This window comes from Bubalus kerabau, chromosome 15, assembly GCF_029407905.1.
Source record: "Bubalus kerabau isolate K-KA32 ecotype Philippines breed swamp buffalo chromosome 15, PCC_UOA_SB_1v2, whole genome shotgun sequence".
NCBI classification, from domain to species: domain Eukaryota; kingdom Metazoa; phylum Chordata; class Mammalia; order Artiodactyla; family Bovidae; genus Bubalus; species Bubalus kerabau.
In genome coordinates this window covers 65,003,570-65,017,948 of record NC_073638.1, presented here as the reverse complement: position 1 = coordinate 65,017,948, position 14,379 = coordinate 65,003,570, and the positions used below count along the sequence as shown (strand labels likewise).

At 35.6% G+C, this 14,379-nt stretch overlaps 1 protein-coding gene across 1 annotated transcript in view; it reads left to right on the top strand.

The window, feature by feature from the left end:
- Window positions 1-13,474, top strand: part of FBXO3 (F-box protein 3) — a 34,042-nt gene extending 20,568 nt beyond the window's left edge. The window contains exons 7-11 of the mRNA XM_055549289.1: window positions 2,700-2,784; window positions 3,588-3,710; window positions 5,207-5,322; window positions 6,540-6,730; window positions 11,728-13,474. Coding sequence (XP_055405264.1) covers window positions 2,700-2,784; window positions 3,588-3,710; window positions 5,207-5,322; window positions 6,540-6,730; window positions 11,728-11,898 — 686 coding nt within the window. The 3' untranslated portion in view covers window positions 11,899-13,474. The remainder of the gene's footprint in view (window positions 1-2,699; window positions 2,785-3,587; window positions 3,711-5,206; window positions 5,323-6,539; window positions 6,731-11,727) is intronic.
- The last annotated feature ends 905 nt before the right edge of the window (window positions 13,475-14,379 follow it).

Below are 14,379 nucleotides of genomic sequence, written 5' to 3'. Positions count from 1 at the left end.
AAATAACTATACTTGTTCTCTTCTAGTGCCAGTGCTCTAGTAAAGTACTGATGAGTCACACCAGAGACCTCAGACCAGCAGTCTTCAGAGACCAGTATAAACTGGGCCTTATAAACTGCTTGGCACACCTGATTTTTCTTGGTCTTAAAAGGGTATTTCTCATAGGATTTTTTTTAAACTTTTTATTAAAACCAATTAACAATGATGACAGTTACAGGTGAACAGTGAAGGGACTCAGCAATACATATACATCTCATAGGATTTTGAGAACAATTCAGTCTGTATACAAGAGCATCTTACCCCTTTGTTGTTCATTCATTCTTGTTTTGCTTAGATTTTGCTCAAGTAAGACAAGCGTCCTAACTATCTGTTCTGCTTTTTAGAGGTATTTCTGGCACATATTAAACGTCCTCATGTGTTAATAGTGAAGGGGCCTTCCAGACTAAGTCATCTATAATTGTATCTCCTAATTGGAATCTTGAGCACAGTATAAGTTTCTGTGAGGTCAGACTATGGCATGTTCTAGGTTTGTATGTTCAAGTTATGGCATGTTCTAGATTTAATAAATAAACTGGTACAGCCACTATGGAGAACAGTGTGGAGATTCCTTAAAAAACTGGGAATAGAACTGCCATACGACCCTGTAATTCCAGTGCTGGGCATATACCCCAAGGAAACCAGAATTGAAAGAGACGTGTACTCCAGTGTTCATTGCAGGACTATTTACGATAGCTAGGACACGGAAGCAACCTAGATGCCCATCAGCAGATGAATGGATAAGGAAGTTGTGGTACATATACACAATGGAATATTGCTCAGCTATAAAAAGGAACGCATTTGAGTCAGTTCTAATGAGGTGGAATAACCTGGAGCCTATTATACAAAGTGAAGCAAGTCAGAAAGAGAAAGACAAGTACTGGATATTAATGCATATATATGGAGTTTAGAAAGTCAGTACCAACGATTCTACATGCAGGGCAGCAAAGGAGACATAGATGTAAAGAACAGACTTTTGGACTCAATGTGAGAGGGCAAGGGTGGGGTGATTTAAGAGAATAGTATTGAAACATGTACATTACCATGTGTAAAATAGATGACCAGTGCAAGTTTGATGCATGAAGCAGGGCACCCAAAGCTGGTGCTCTGGGACAACCCAGAGGGATTAGGTGGGGAGGGAGGTGGGAGAGAGGTTCTCCAGGATGGGGGGGACACACGTATGCCTGTGGCCGATTCATGTTGATATATGGCAAAAGCCATCACAATATTGTAAAATAATTATTCTCCAATTAAAATAAATAAATTAATTTTTTTTAGCAAAAGAAAAACACAGGGCCAGAGTGAGCCATTAATAGACATTGGGAAAAGAGAAAACTGGGTTGGATGGCATCACTGAGTCAGTGGACATGAGTTTGAGCAAACTCTGGGAGATGGTGAAGGACAGGGAAGCCTGGCATGCTGTGGTCCATGGGGTCACAGAGTTGGACACTGCTTAGTGACTAAACAACAACAATTGCAGTTTACCTGCTCTCAACTGATACCTTTAAATTTTTAAAGCTGTATACTATCAGACTCAAGCTTAAACTGTATCTTCAATCATTCCCTAAGTAGAATTGTAAGTAAATACAGACTGTATATTCAGCATCGGACTTTCAATGTGGTAGGTTAATAGAAACCATATTATGAAGAAATTCACTGAACAACATTGATTAAGGGACTAATTAATATATTCTAGGCACTGAGATGTATTAACAGTAAATGGTAGGGGTCTGAGAAAGTTATTATGTTGTATTACCTAGATGAGGCAACATAATTCACGCAAATACTTGCTATTGCTCTAATCACTAGGTCACAGATATATGGTCTGGACTAGACTATCCCAATCCTGCGTCTCTGCTTCAAGTTGGCCACTGAGAATATGGAGGACATTCGAATCTATAGTTGCACAGCTGGGCTGTGTGTGTTTGTCGCTCAGTCGTGTCTGACTCCTTGTGACCCCATGGACTGTAGCCCGCCAGGCTCTTCTGTCCATGGAATTTTGCAGGCAAGAATACTGGAGTGGGTGGCCATTCCCTTCTCCAGCGGATCTTACCAACCCATGGATCGAATCTGGGTCTTCTACATTGCAGGTGGCATCTTTACCGTCTGAGCCACCAGGGAAACTGCTTTGGGATTATCCTGATGCCCAGAACTCCACAGTGCTATACCCCTATTAAATGTCCAGATTGAGACTGGCTTCTACCAGAATTTTGTGCGTGAATCAGAATTTGCCTAGTAGACCAGGGATATACCTTGTTCATCTGAGGATAGCTGCTGATATCTTTTTCTGTAGTTTCTTCCTAGACGTGGCTATATCTCCTTTGTTCTGTATGTTCTAGGAATTATAGACAGAAGGCTTTTCATTCTTGTACCAGAACCAATTAAAATTTAAAAGTTAACTGTTTAGTTTTTAAGTGTTAAAAAGTAGTTTGAAGGAAGTTGGAGGATTCCCTAGCAAGGTAGTTAGGGAATATGATTGCTAGAATTGAGGATAGAAATTTACCTAGGATTTGTAGATGACATCTATAAATGTTTCCAGTTTTGATATCACTAGATAGCACTATGAAGCATAGAGAAATTACAATTTTTTTCCTAGTTTCCTGTGTAGGTTTTTAAAACCTATTTGTCCTTTTCTCTTTTCTTCCCCCCTTCCTTGTTTATAGGTGCTACCTTTACTGACTGGTTTACTTCTTATGTCAACAGTGTTGTATCAGGTGGCTTCCCTATCATCAGAGACCAAATTTTCAGGTATTTCACTCAGATCTTTTTGGTTTGGAATGATTATAAATCAGAAAAAAACATTAGTTACATATCATGAGATGAAGTTTTCCAGGAAAGTTAATAACAGAACCTCTCATCTTGAATCTTATTATCTTATTCTCATTTTAAAGCCAAAACATCCAAACAATTGAACGGCCAGTATTTTTTCATTTTGGAGAATCAAGAGAAAAACTGATTTTGCTTTAGGAGCTATGGCTTTATAGTAGTTATATAAGGGGGGGGGGGAGGGCAAGAGAGCTATTACCAAGTAATAAATATATTGTGACTAGCAAGGCAGTAATGGTTGACTCCTGGAAAATGTTATTTATTATCTCTGTAACATTTCACGTATTATAAATGGTAATAGAGGTAATCTTGGTTCACAGTGGCCTGGTTGGCAGAAATGATAGATTAATTATAATTAGAGGCCTCTAGAATAACATACACACTTTTATTGTCAGAGTCACCATTTAAAGGGCATAGCTGGGTTTTCTGATGTTCCAAGTTTCCTTAGCTCTGAAAACTGAAATAAACTGTTTTTAGTGTCCAGGTTAGTTACTAATCCATTATTTGAACCACTGATTATTGAACCTTGACTGCTATCATTACTGATGCAGAGTCTTCAAAATTTTCTAATTTGTTTGTTTTTTAAGTTGAATAAGGTCCCAAATATTTAAATTTTTTATCCTAAGGTAAAATATAAACTATTGTGCATTGTATCTTTAAAACTTACATCTTGCAGAATTGAGGTTTGTTGATTTAAAAATGTTTAATTTTTTAAAATTACCTAGATATGTTCATGATCCAGAGTGTGTAGCAACGACTGGGGATATTACAGTTTCAGTTTCCACATCATTTCTGCCAGAACTTAGCTCTGTACATCCACCCCATTATTTCTTCACATACCGAATCAGGTGAGAATTTTAAATGGGGATGCTTTTTAAAATTGTGGGATATAGCTCATGGATGTGTTATTATCGCCCTATTTGATATGATATAAAAAACATTTTGAAAAGCAGCTTCTTGCTAAAGTGTGGGGGTAAGTGGATAGCAAAAATATTTTCTACAATGTAGTGTTCATAAAGTACTTTGAGTTTATATCAACCTAACTTTAAGTTGTTTCTTCAATATAAGTATTGTGCCCAGTACTTTGAGAGGTGGACCAAGTTGGAATCATCATGAAAGTTGGAATCATCATGAAAGTTCAGTATTAGAGGTGGACCAAGTTGGAATCATCATGAAAGTTCAGTATTAGAGTTAGGATGCATTCTAAAAGCTATGAGTAATTTCCCTGGTGGTCCAGTGATTAAGACTCTGTGCTCTCAATGCAGTGGGTACAGGTTCGATCTCTGGTCAGGGAACTAAGATCCCACATGCTGCACAATGTGGCCAAAAAAAAGCTATGAAATTGCTCAAGATAAAACTATGCATTTAAGTTTTAACTTGCTTGTCTATAGTTAGTTAAAAGTGTAATAAGTATTATTTGAATACAGCCTCTATAATTAGACATAGTGCTGAGCAAGCCCTGGATTTGGTTGAATAAAAAGCATATTAAATTCACTTTAATTAGTACTCTGTACTATGAGGTAAAGATAACTCATTACCTTAAGATATTAAGATGTATTTTTTGTTTTTAGATGTATTTTTAAATACTTTATGATGTATATATTTTTATAATGCCTATATATACATATGTATCCATACTGGAAATAATGGTAACATGTACTTAACCCAGGAAGCATTCTAGGATTTTGGTTTTGTATCCAGCTGTGATGTCTAGTTACATATATTCAGTTGAGTTTGTTTTAATTGTTTGATTTACATTTGCCTAGGATTGAGATATGCTTAAAATAATAACACCTATACATGCTTATAGGGTATTCTAAATGAAAATGAGTCAGCAGATTCTCAGAAAAAGGAGGGAAATCATAGTATTGGAAAACAGAGTCAAGGGATGATCCTCGTAACTGAACAGTAGATGCACGAAATAGTGATATTTTGCTCTGAGCTTTCTAGAAGCTAATGGAGAAAAGGGAAAAGGGCTGCATAGCCTTGTAGTGAAAAAAAGACTCCATTATTTTACAGCAGTTTTTCATGGCACTATATTCTAGAATGTGTTTCCCACGTTGGTCATTTGAACATAAGATTGTTGGCACCACTGTGTTTGTAAATTTTTGTGTTGCCCTTTCTATTGTTATTCCTAACTGACAGTCAAGTGTGTAAACTGAATGAAAGCATTTCTGTGGGTGGAGTCCAGCCAGTATCTTTGAGAGCTTACAGGAATAGATGATTTGCACAGACTTTGGGTTGGGTTTCTTAATTTACTTTAGAAATCCCTTTCACCATCTTAGCTCAAATACTATAGCTCTTAAACAGAAGAAACCAATGTGTCTCACCCCTTTTTCTCCAGGATTGAAATGTCAAAAGACGCCCTTCCTGAAAAGGCTTGTCAGTTAGACAGTCGTTACTGGAGAATAACAAATGCTAAAGGTGATGTGGAAGAAGTTCAAGGACCTGGAGTAGTTGGTATGTAACCCAAGATTTGAGTTTAAACATCAGTTGCTTCTGAGACATTTTGGAGAATATATATGTGATACATATAATTGCTTGGTAAATACATGATGTAGTAGTGGATAAGACGGCATCTTTTTAATGGCTGTGTTTCAGTGTGAAAGATACCATAGATTCTGGATTCTTCTCCTAACTGTAATACAATAAATATAATGTATAAAGGTCATTATTTCATCAGTTTAGTACCTTAAACATGAACTTTTCTAAAAGGATAGCAAACTCAACTATTCAGGGGTTGAATTTCCATTCTGTGCATCACATGGGTTTCTTGCTTTCACTTCTTATTTGTTTTAGCTGGAAAATGATTCATTATCATATTCTATAGGCTTACAAGGTACAGGACAGAAAAAGAAAGTAAATTTCATACTGCTCATCTTTTTGAATTTCAGGGGAAATGTTAAAATTAATAACAGATTTTATTGTCAATCATCTCTAGCCTCTGATTACAGTTGACATTTGGCTTTTTAAAAAATTATGACTATCATAAGTTTCTGAGCCCTCAGATTCTTCAGTCTTTTGTTGTACTTCAGGAAAATATTATTACTTAAGCAGTGCGGTTCAGTTACTGGTCCTCAGCATATGTAGGATGCAGTTTAAATTTGTTTTAATTAATTGCCACAAGTAGAGTCATAGTCTACCTCTCTTTTTAAGGAATTATTAAGGGTCTAGTGCTAAAGAACTTTATTAAAGTTGTAATTCTTTTTCAGTCATTTTTTCTGTTGGGGTAAGACCTCTCTCCCTTGTGACCGCACTTTGGGCTAAATGCTGAAGACACATCTTCAGAGTTTTATGTTTTAGTCTCTTGCTACTTTTGAACATTTAAATCATCGTTATCTCTGCTTGAATTAGAGTCTGTGACAGTTTTTATTACCCGTGTCTTAAAGAGTATGTCTTCAATGCCTCTCCTTTTTTGGTTTTTATTCTGATACTAGATATTATTACCCACCCCCCCCACCCCCTGCCAGGCATATACACTGTAAGGAATTCAGAGAGTACAAAAAAATGTCAAAATACTCATAATCCCATCACTGTTACCATTTTGTTACATTTCCTTTAAAAATTGTTTCTAATTATGCATTTACTATAATACAGTTTAAAGAGGACATGTTTTATTTGCTATAATGAAGAATTAAATTTTATACTTTGATTTATTGTTGCTGTTTTCTTTGCAGGTGAATTTCCAATCATCAGCCCAGGCCGGGTATATGAATATACAAGTTGTACCACATTCTCTACAACATCAGGCTATATGGAAGGATATTATACTTTCCATTTTCTTTACTTTAAAGACAAGATCTTTAATGTCGCCATTCCCCGATTCCATATGGCATGTCCGACATTCAGGGTGTCTATAGCTCGATTGGTAGGTTAAAATTTCCTCTGGTGCTGATTTACATGACTTTGTAGAATGAACTCCACAGAAGGTCTTACAAATAGTTTGTAAATGGTATTTCAGAGAACCCTAGCGATTTTGAGGGAGATATCTTTGGGGGGATGGGGGGATATGTGAATACAGTGGGTGGGAGTGGACAGTAAGTAAACTAGGCTCCATATTCTTTAATCAGAGTAACTCTGCTGTTATCTTTTTGTTGTTTTTGTTTGTTTTAAAGAAACTTTTTTAGAGCCGTTTCAGATTCATAGCAAAATTGAGCAGAAGGTACAGAAATTTCCCATGCTTCACACGCATAGACAAGCCCATTATCAGTATCTCCCACCAGAATAGTACCTTTGTTACAATTGACGAACCTACCTTGACACACCATTATCGCCCAAAATCCATAGTTTACATTAGGGTTTACTCTTGGTGTTGCATATTCTGTGAGTTTGAATGAATGTATAATGACCTGTATCCTCCAGATAAAGTAGTTATTGGTTGTAAAGGTTCAATGTCTTTTCCAGTTTCCAAAAACAGTTTTGTTGCCTAATGAGAATCACTACACTGGACCAGTTATAGTTGCCTTTATTTCATGAAGACTGGGGAAACAATTTTCTTACTGTGTTTTTGCTAAAATTCCCAATTTTAAAAAATAATACAAATATCCTATAAAATCATTACAAATAAGATTTAATGGGTAGACTTGTACTTTTAGTAGTCTCTCTTTGGGATAATTTCCTAACTGAACTAGTCCTATTTTTAAAATCTGATTTCTAGGGTTATGACAGGTATAGCAGTAACCCCAGTCTTACTAGCTATAAAATGATTAAATTTATCATGCTCCAGTAATACAATAGGAATACCATATGAATTGCATATCCAGAATGTAATCAAATCATAGATGTCAGGTATTGAAAAAAACTCTCTAGCTCCTGGGGTGACCCTGATGGGTGGGTCCAAAATAAGTCTGGGAAGATAGACATGATGTTAACATGACTTAGATACATTCCCACCTCCAGTTTGGAAAGAAAAGGATGTAATGAGACTCCGCCACTAATGCTTGTGGTATTTCTGGTGAAAAGAATCTGCAGTCTTAGCTTTGGAAGTGAAGTTTAGCTTCCCTCCCAATGTGTATTTCCAACACTGTGAATTTGCTACTTCCTATTAACAGTCTTCCGTTTTTGAGTAGCGCCATTTCTGTATGAGACTGATATCATCCTTAAATGTTTGATACAATTTATCAGTGAAGTCATCTAGGGCTAGAGTTCTCTTTGTGGGGACATTTTGAAATATGAATTTTATTTCTTTAATATTCATATTTTCTGTTCCTTATTTCACTTTTGGTAATTTGTGTCTTTCAAGGAATTTGTCCATTTGGTCTAAATATTGGATTTATTTCTATAAAGTTATTTGCAGTATTCCCTTGATATCCTATAAAACCTGTAGTTGTACATAGTGTTTTGTTCTTGATATTGGTAGTTTGCATCTTCTCTTTTGTTCATCACCTTAGCTAGGGGGTTATCACTTTTATTGATCATTTAAAGGAACAATTTTTGGTTTCACTGTTTTTCTCTATTTGCTCATTTTCTATTTCATTGATTTTTGGAGTTATCTTTATTTCTCTCCCACTTACTTTAGGTTTAATTTGCTATTCTTTTTTTTTTTTAACTTCTTAAAGTAGAAGTTTAGATGATTGATTTTAGACCTTCTAAGCACTGTTTTAGCTGCATTTCACAAATTTTGATTTTTTTTTTTAATTAACATTTAATTCAAAATAATTTCAGATTTCCCTTGTAATTTAATTTTTATCTGTGTATTTTTCTAGAAATGTATTGATTTCCAAATATTTGGAGCTTTTCTAGTTACCTTTTGGTTATTGATTTCTAGTTTTGTTATGGTTAGAAAACTTGCTGTGTATAATTTCAATTTTTTAAAATGTTATAGCCTAGCATTATGGTCTGTCTTGGTAAATGATCCTTGTATATTTGAAAAGAATATGTATTCTGATATTTGGGGAATATTATTCTATAAATGGCAAGACAAATTGATTGTTTTTCAAGTCTTCTTTATATTTACTGATCTTTTTTGTGTATGTGTTTGTTCTCTGAGAGATGATTGTTGTAATCTCCAACTGTAATGATAGTTTTGTCTATTTTTTTAATTCTGAATTTTTATTCTTTCAAATTTGTTTCATGTATTTTAATTATATGCAAATATGTTTAGGATTGTTATGTGTTTTTAATGAAGTACTTTTTTTATTGTTCTAAAACCTCTATCTGTGACAATATTCCTTGCCCTGAAGTCGCTATAGATTCCTGACCTAAAGTGTAAAGTGTTGACGTTTGTTTGCGCAGGCAGTTACTATTGAGTCAGTTGATCCAGTTGAGGCTAGTTTTTTGTGTTTGTTAGGGTGGGGATAGAGTAGTCTTGACTTAAGTACAGTAGTTCTCAGACTTTCCAGTCTCATGATTCTCCTAAGCTCTTACAAGTTATTGAGGACTCCAAAGAACTCTTGCTTACATGGGTTATACAACAGTTATCATGTTAGAAATTAAAACTGAGAAATTTTATAATATTTACTTACTCCTTTTAAAGTTTAAAATTTTTAAATTTATAATTTCCAATTACGGTAATAAACTCATTACATGTTCAACCTACTCTTAACTATGTTCTTACTTATTTAGAGTTTTAGTTTTCTCCCGACCACAAAGAAGCACGTAAAATCTTGATCTCCCTTGTGGAAAATGTTTTCTCTTTCTCCAGGATGAGAACTCAATAAAATTAAATGAGAATTCTGCACTTACTTCTAATCAACATGAAAGAGGCAATGGGGATTGTATTTCTATTGTGTTGTATTTGTATTGTACTTTTCCTATTTAAAAATTAATTTTCTTGATATAGAAGTTGAGTTGTCCTTATTTGTCCCCTAACCGTGTATTATCATTCTTAATACTACTTTTTGTTTTATACTTTGAATGCTGCTTTTAAAGATTTTTTGGTTGGTCTTAAGTCTTTTCTTGGTCTAGGTGGTTTCTCTTTGGACACTTTAGAGGCTCCTGCTGCTTATTTATTTCCATTCTCGTCTATGTGTTCCCTTGTCCATCTCCTGTTTTTGCATATACAGTCTGAGATTATCAGCAATCTTCTTCTTTAGCTACATTATTTTTTTAAAATAGTTTTTCTGTTCTTAAGATAATTAATAATCACACTACCTGGATTTAATGTTTCAGAATTTCCTAAGTTTTAATCTTCTCCCCCTTTTGGAGCTTCTGCTGAATTTTAAAGTCTTTATTTCCCAGAATAAGAAAAATCGAAAGATAAAAATAACGAAATATGTTATATTTATGTATATTTTCTCTGATTGTTGTTAGTGTTATAATAAATCCTGAGTGACAATTACTTTGACAAATTCTAAAGGACATTTCCTTTCTCCCACATTCATTACTTTGCTTGCTCAACAGATATTTATTGAGTACCTACTAGGTGCTGGGGAAAATGCAGTGAACAATACAATGAAAATCTCTGCCTTCAGGGATGTAATGTACAGCATGGTGATTATGGTTAATAATACTGTATTGCATATTTTGAAAGTTGCTAAGAGAGTAAATTTTAGAAGTTCTCATCACACGAAAAAAGCTCTGTAACTATGTATGGCGATGGATGTTAACTAGATTTATTGTGGTGATCTCTTTGTAATGTATACAGATACTGAATCATTATGTTGTACATCTGAAACTAATATAATGTTGTTTGTCAATTATGCTTCAATAAAAATAAAAAATAAAAGAGAAGAAAGTTGAGGAGATTAAAAAGAAATCTCTGGCTTGGAATTTACATAGTAGTTGGAAGAGACAAAGTGTAGTAAATATACACTCCTCACTTACGTCAAGTAGTCATAAGTATGCTGGAGAAAAATCAGAGTAAGGATGCTAAGAAGTGTACTGTTGGGTTGTTCTGATACAAAGATGTGTGCTGGAAGGCCTTGGTGACAAAATTTGAGTTCATGCTTGAAAGAAGTTGGGCAGATGTGTAGCCTAAGGGTGTTCCAAGCAGAACAGCAAGTACAGAGGTGCTGAAGCACTCATGTGCTTGGTGTGTCTGAAGAAGTGCACGGAGGCCAGTGTGGCTGGAGGACAGTGGATAGGGGAGAGTGGTTAGGGGCGCCATCCTGGGGCCGTGGGGTGCTGCATATTGCCATGCCATGAAGGCCATGGCGGAAGGACTTTTGCTGCCATCACAGCCCAAGTTTCCCAGTACTTCCCACAGTAACAGCTAGGTCCTCCTTGCTGTTCAGAATTCTGTCCAATTATAGTAGGTCCTCTTTTGAGTCTTCAGAAATGTATGAGACAGAAAACCAACAGCAGAGTAAGTCAAGACTCAACTAGAGACATTGCTTAAAAGGAATGGAAGTGTCCAGGAGACGTTTAGATACTGGATGTTCAACATCACTGCTGCCTTATTCTGATAGTCTTCAACAAGTTAATCTAAAAGTAGAGGCTACTGAAGGTGGTTGTCTTACTAGAACTCTTGTTGACAGTACATAAAAGTTACCAGCAGAGGTCGTAACTTAGTTATATTTTTATATCCTTGTTTCTGTAAGCATGCAGGTTAATAAAGAATTGTTCCACAGTACGTTAATAAATTCAGTAAAATTTTATCTTGGGTTGTTAGAAGTGGTTTGTTTGGTACCTTCTGTGAGTTACCAACCACCATGTAAAAAATAACTATTCTATTGATGAAGTATATTTACTGTGAAAACCACATTGAGCATTTTAAAACTCTAATCTTAATGTTAACATGTGTATCATGAACATGTATAAAAGTCTGTAAGATTCTATAAAAAAGTATAAAATTCCATGAGAAGTCTATAAAAATTCATACTTGGCACGCCCAGTTGTTTAGATTCTAGGTAAATGAGAATTTGTAGTAAAAAAAAAAAAAAAACTGATGGAAGTTCTTATCAAAAGATTGTCTTCTCTTTCAAGGAAATGGGTCCTGATGAATATGAAGAGATGGAAGAGGAAGAAGAGGAGGAGGAGGAGGAAGACGATGACGATTCGGCAGACATGGATGAATCTGATGACGATGAGGAAGAGAGGCAGAGGAGAGTCTTCGATGTTCCCATTCGAAGACGCCGCTGCTCTCGCCTGTTTTAGCAAGCCTCTGCTGATGGAAGCCCTGGGATGAATCTAGGCTTTTGAATGGATGTCTCAATAATGTCAATAACTAAACTGTTCTCAGCTTATATTAATAGCAGGAAGACTAGCATGAAATACTGTGCCAGGCCCTGGGTTCTGTGAGATGCTCCTTTAGGAATTGGATTGTTTGGGTTTGTTTGTGGTTTTGAGGTAGAGGAAGAAATGGGAATCTTTTTTTCTCTTCTAGGAGTTAATGGGAGAATAGTTATCTAGCTAAGGAACAGACATTACTTTATTTAAAAATATTTTATACTTATAAAAATATGGAAGCGGAAGGGAATTGGTTTGAAAGAGGGTTTAAGATGAATCAAATACCTACACAAGGATAGAGAGAAACTATGTGACTGAATGGTTCTGTGAAAAGACGTATAAGTTATTTAGAAATGAACAGAATTTGTAATTAGGCTAATCCATTTAGTGATTCCTATATATTTTGTACCTACAGGGAACTAACTGACTAAATAGCTTGACTGCCAGTTGTTTGTCCTTTCTTAGACAATCTATCCTTCAATTTAGAGTTTTCGTTACAACCTTGAATTTGAAGCTATCGGTAAGGCCTTGACCATAAATCTAGTCTTCAACTCTACCAACTTTGAATTTAATTTAAGGTTTTCAACACTATGACCTTTACCACACTGTTCACAGATGCTTCATTTTTGAAATGTAGGGCGTAAAAAGTATGTATTGTGTTTATTAACAAGGTTCTTCACAGTGTCTCATGTAGTCTAAATTTGTAAATACTGCCTTTGTTTTGTTACTTGACTGTCTTAACTTTGTGATAAGTAACATGCATTTTATCTTAAGATCAAGTATGTTTTCCTGAAACATAAAAGTTTTTTTTTTTGGTAATTATATATAATGGAGAGTTTGGAAATGAAATCCTCCAAATGTCAAAACCTCACATTTTGAAAGCAAATTTTGGTTCCAATCCTGTATTTTGTGTAATTGACTATTTCCCATAAATATGTATATTAATAAGCCTTTGCTCTTAAAATGAAGATAAAATCAGAACTCTTTGGCCTATATTGCCAGAGACCCATTCAAAGTCATTTTCTGGCTCTAACTAAACCTTGTAATGTATTCTACCTTGCCTTTCCTCCAGAAACAGTTCTTTTGTAGGGAAAACTGTAGAAAGAGGGAAGTATATATAGGATTAAGAAGTTGCCATCAGAAAACTTAAAGGCAAACTTAGCCTTTCATATTGGCTAACAGCAAACATGTCAGAATGTTCTGAAGTGGAGTAAATAGTTTTTCCTACCCTTTTTTTTTAAAATAGAGTATTATCAGGGTGCCAAATCCTTCTGTTATGCCTATCCTTAAAAAAAAAAAAAAGAAAGAAAAAAACCATTGGTTTTTTGAAAAATAAACTTTCCCAATAGAGTAGTAACTAAAAGTAGTTAATGTTGGAAGTTAAAGCTGGTTCCAGGATCCCTCACCATTCTTTGCATCTTTCACTTTTCAGAATGGTCTCTTCTTTCTCTCAGTTCCCAGAGAACTCATGATGCCCCACATCTCCCTGTCACCCCATCCAACCCTTGTTCCTCGGAATGCTTCAGGCTCACTTATCCTTGGTTAGAATTCACATTCTTTTAGTATGTTGACTGAGTTCTTCCTAAGGTGTGATTGATTAGTTGATAACCTCAACTTTTATTTCATTGGCAGAATGTGTAGTCACACAGAAAAGGGATCTAACAGTTGGTCTGACTACTTTTGGTGTAGTGAACCCCATTTCTGGCTCTGAGGTCCCTTCAGAACATCACTTATTTATCTGAAGCTTGATGTATCAGAATGAGGCAGATAGGTAAACAGTAACCAAATAGCTCAGAGTTTTTTCCTCTTGTGAAAAGTCAGAGGTAACTAGCTCATGGCTGATAAGGTGGCCCAGTCTTTTCAACATTGCGGATTGCTTCCATCTTCCTGTTCTGCCATTTGTAGCAGACTTTAAGATCACTCATGGCTTCAGTGTAGCAAGTGCAGTCATACTGTATTCCGGGAAGGATGATGAGAAAAAGGGGAAATTAAATGGAAAGTAAAAAGTCAAGCCTGGAGAGGTAAACCAGCCAGGTCTCTAACAGGAGATGGGGCAAGAGATGCAGGTATTAACATGGGCAGCATGGAACCCTAGTATGAAGAAATTGTAATGGCCAAAGTAAGACATTCCAAATCTAGATGTACAAGCTGGATTTAGAAAAGGCAGAGGAACCAGAGATCAAGTTGCCAGCATCCTTTGGATCATAGAAAAAGCAAGAGAATTCCAGAAAAACCTCTGCTTCATTGACTATGCTAAAGCCTTTGACTGTGTGGATCACAACAAACTGGAAAATTCTTCAAGTGATGGGAATACCAGACCACCTGACCTGCCGCTTAAGAAACCTATATGCAGGTCAGGAAGCAACATTAGAACTGGACATGGAACAACAGACTGGTTCCAAATAGGAA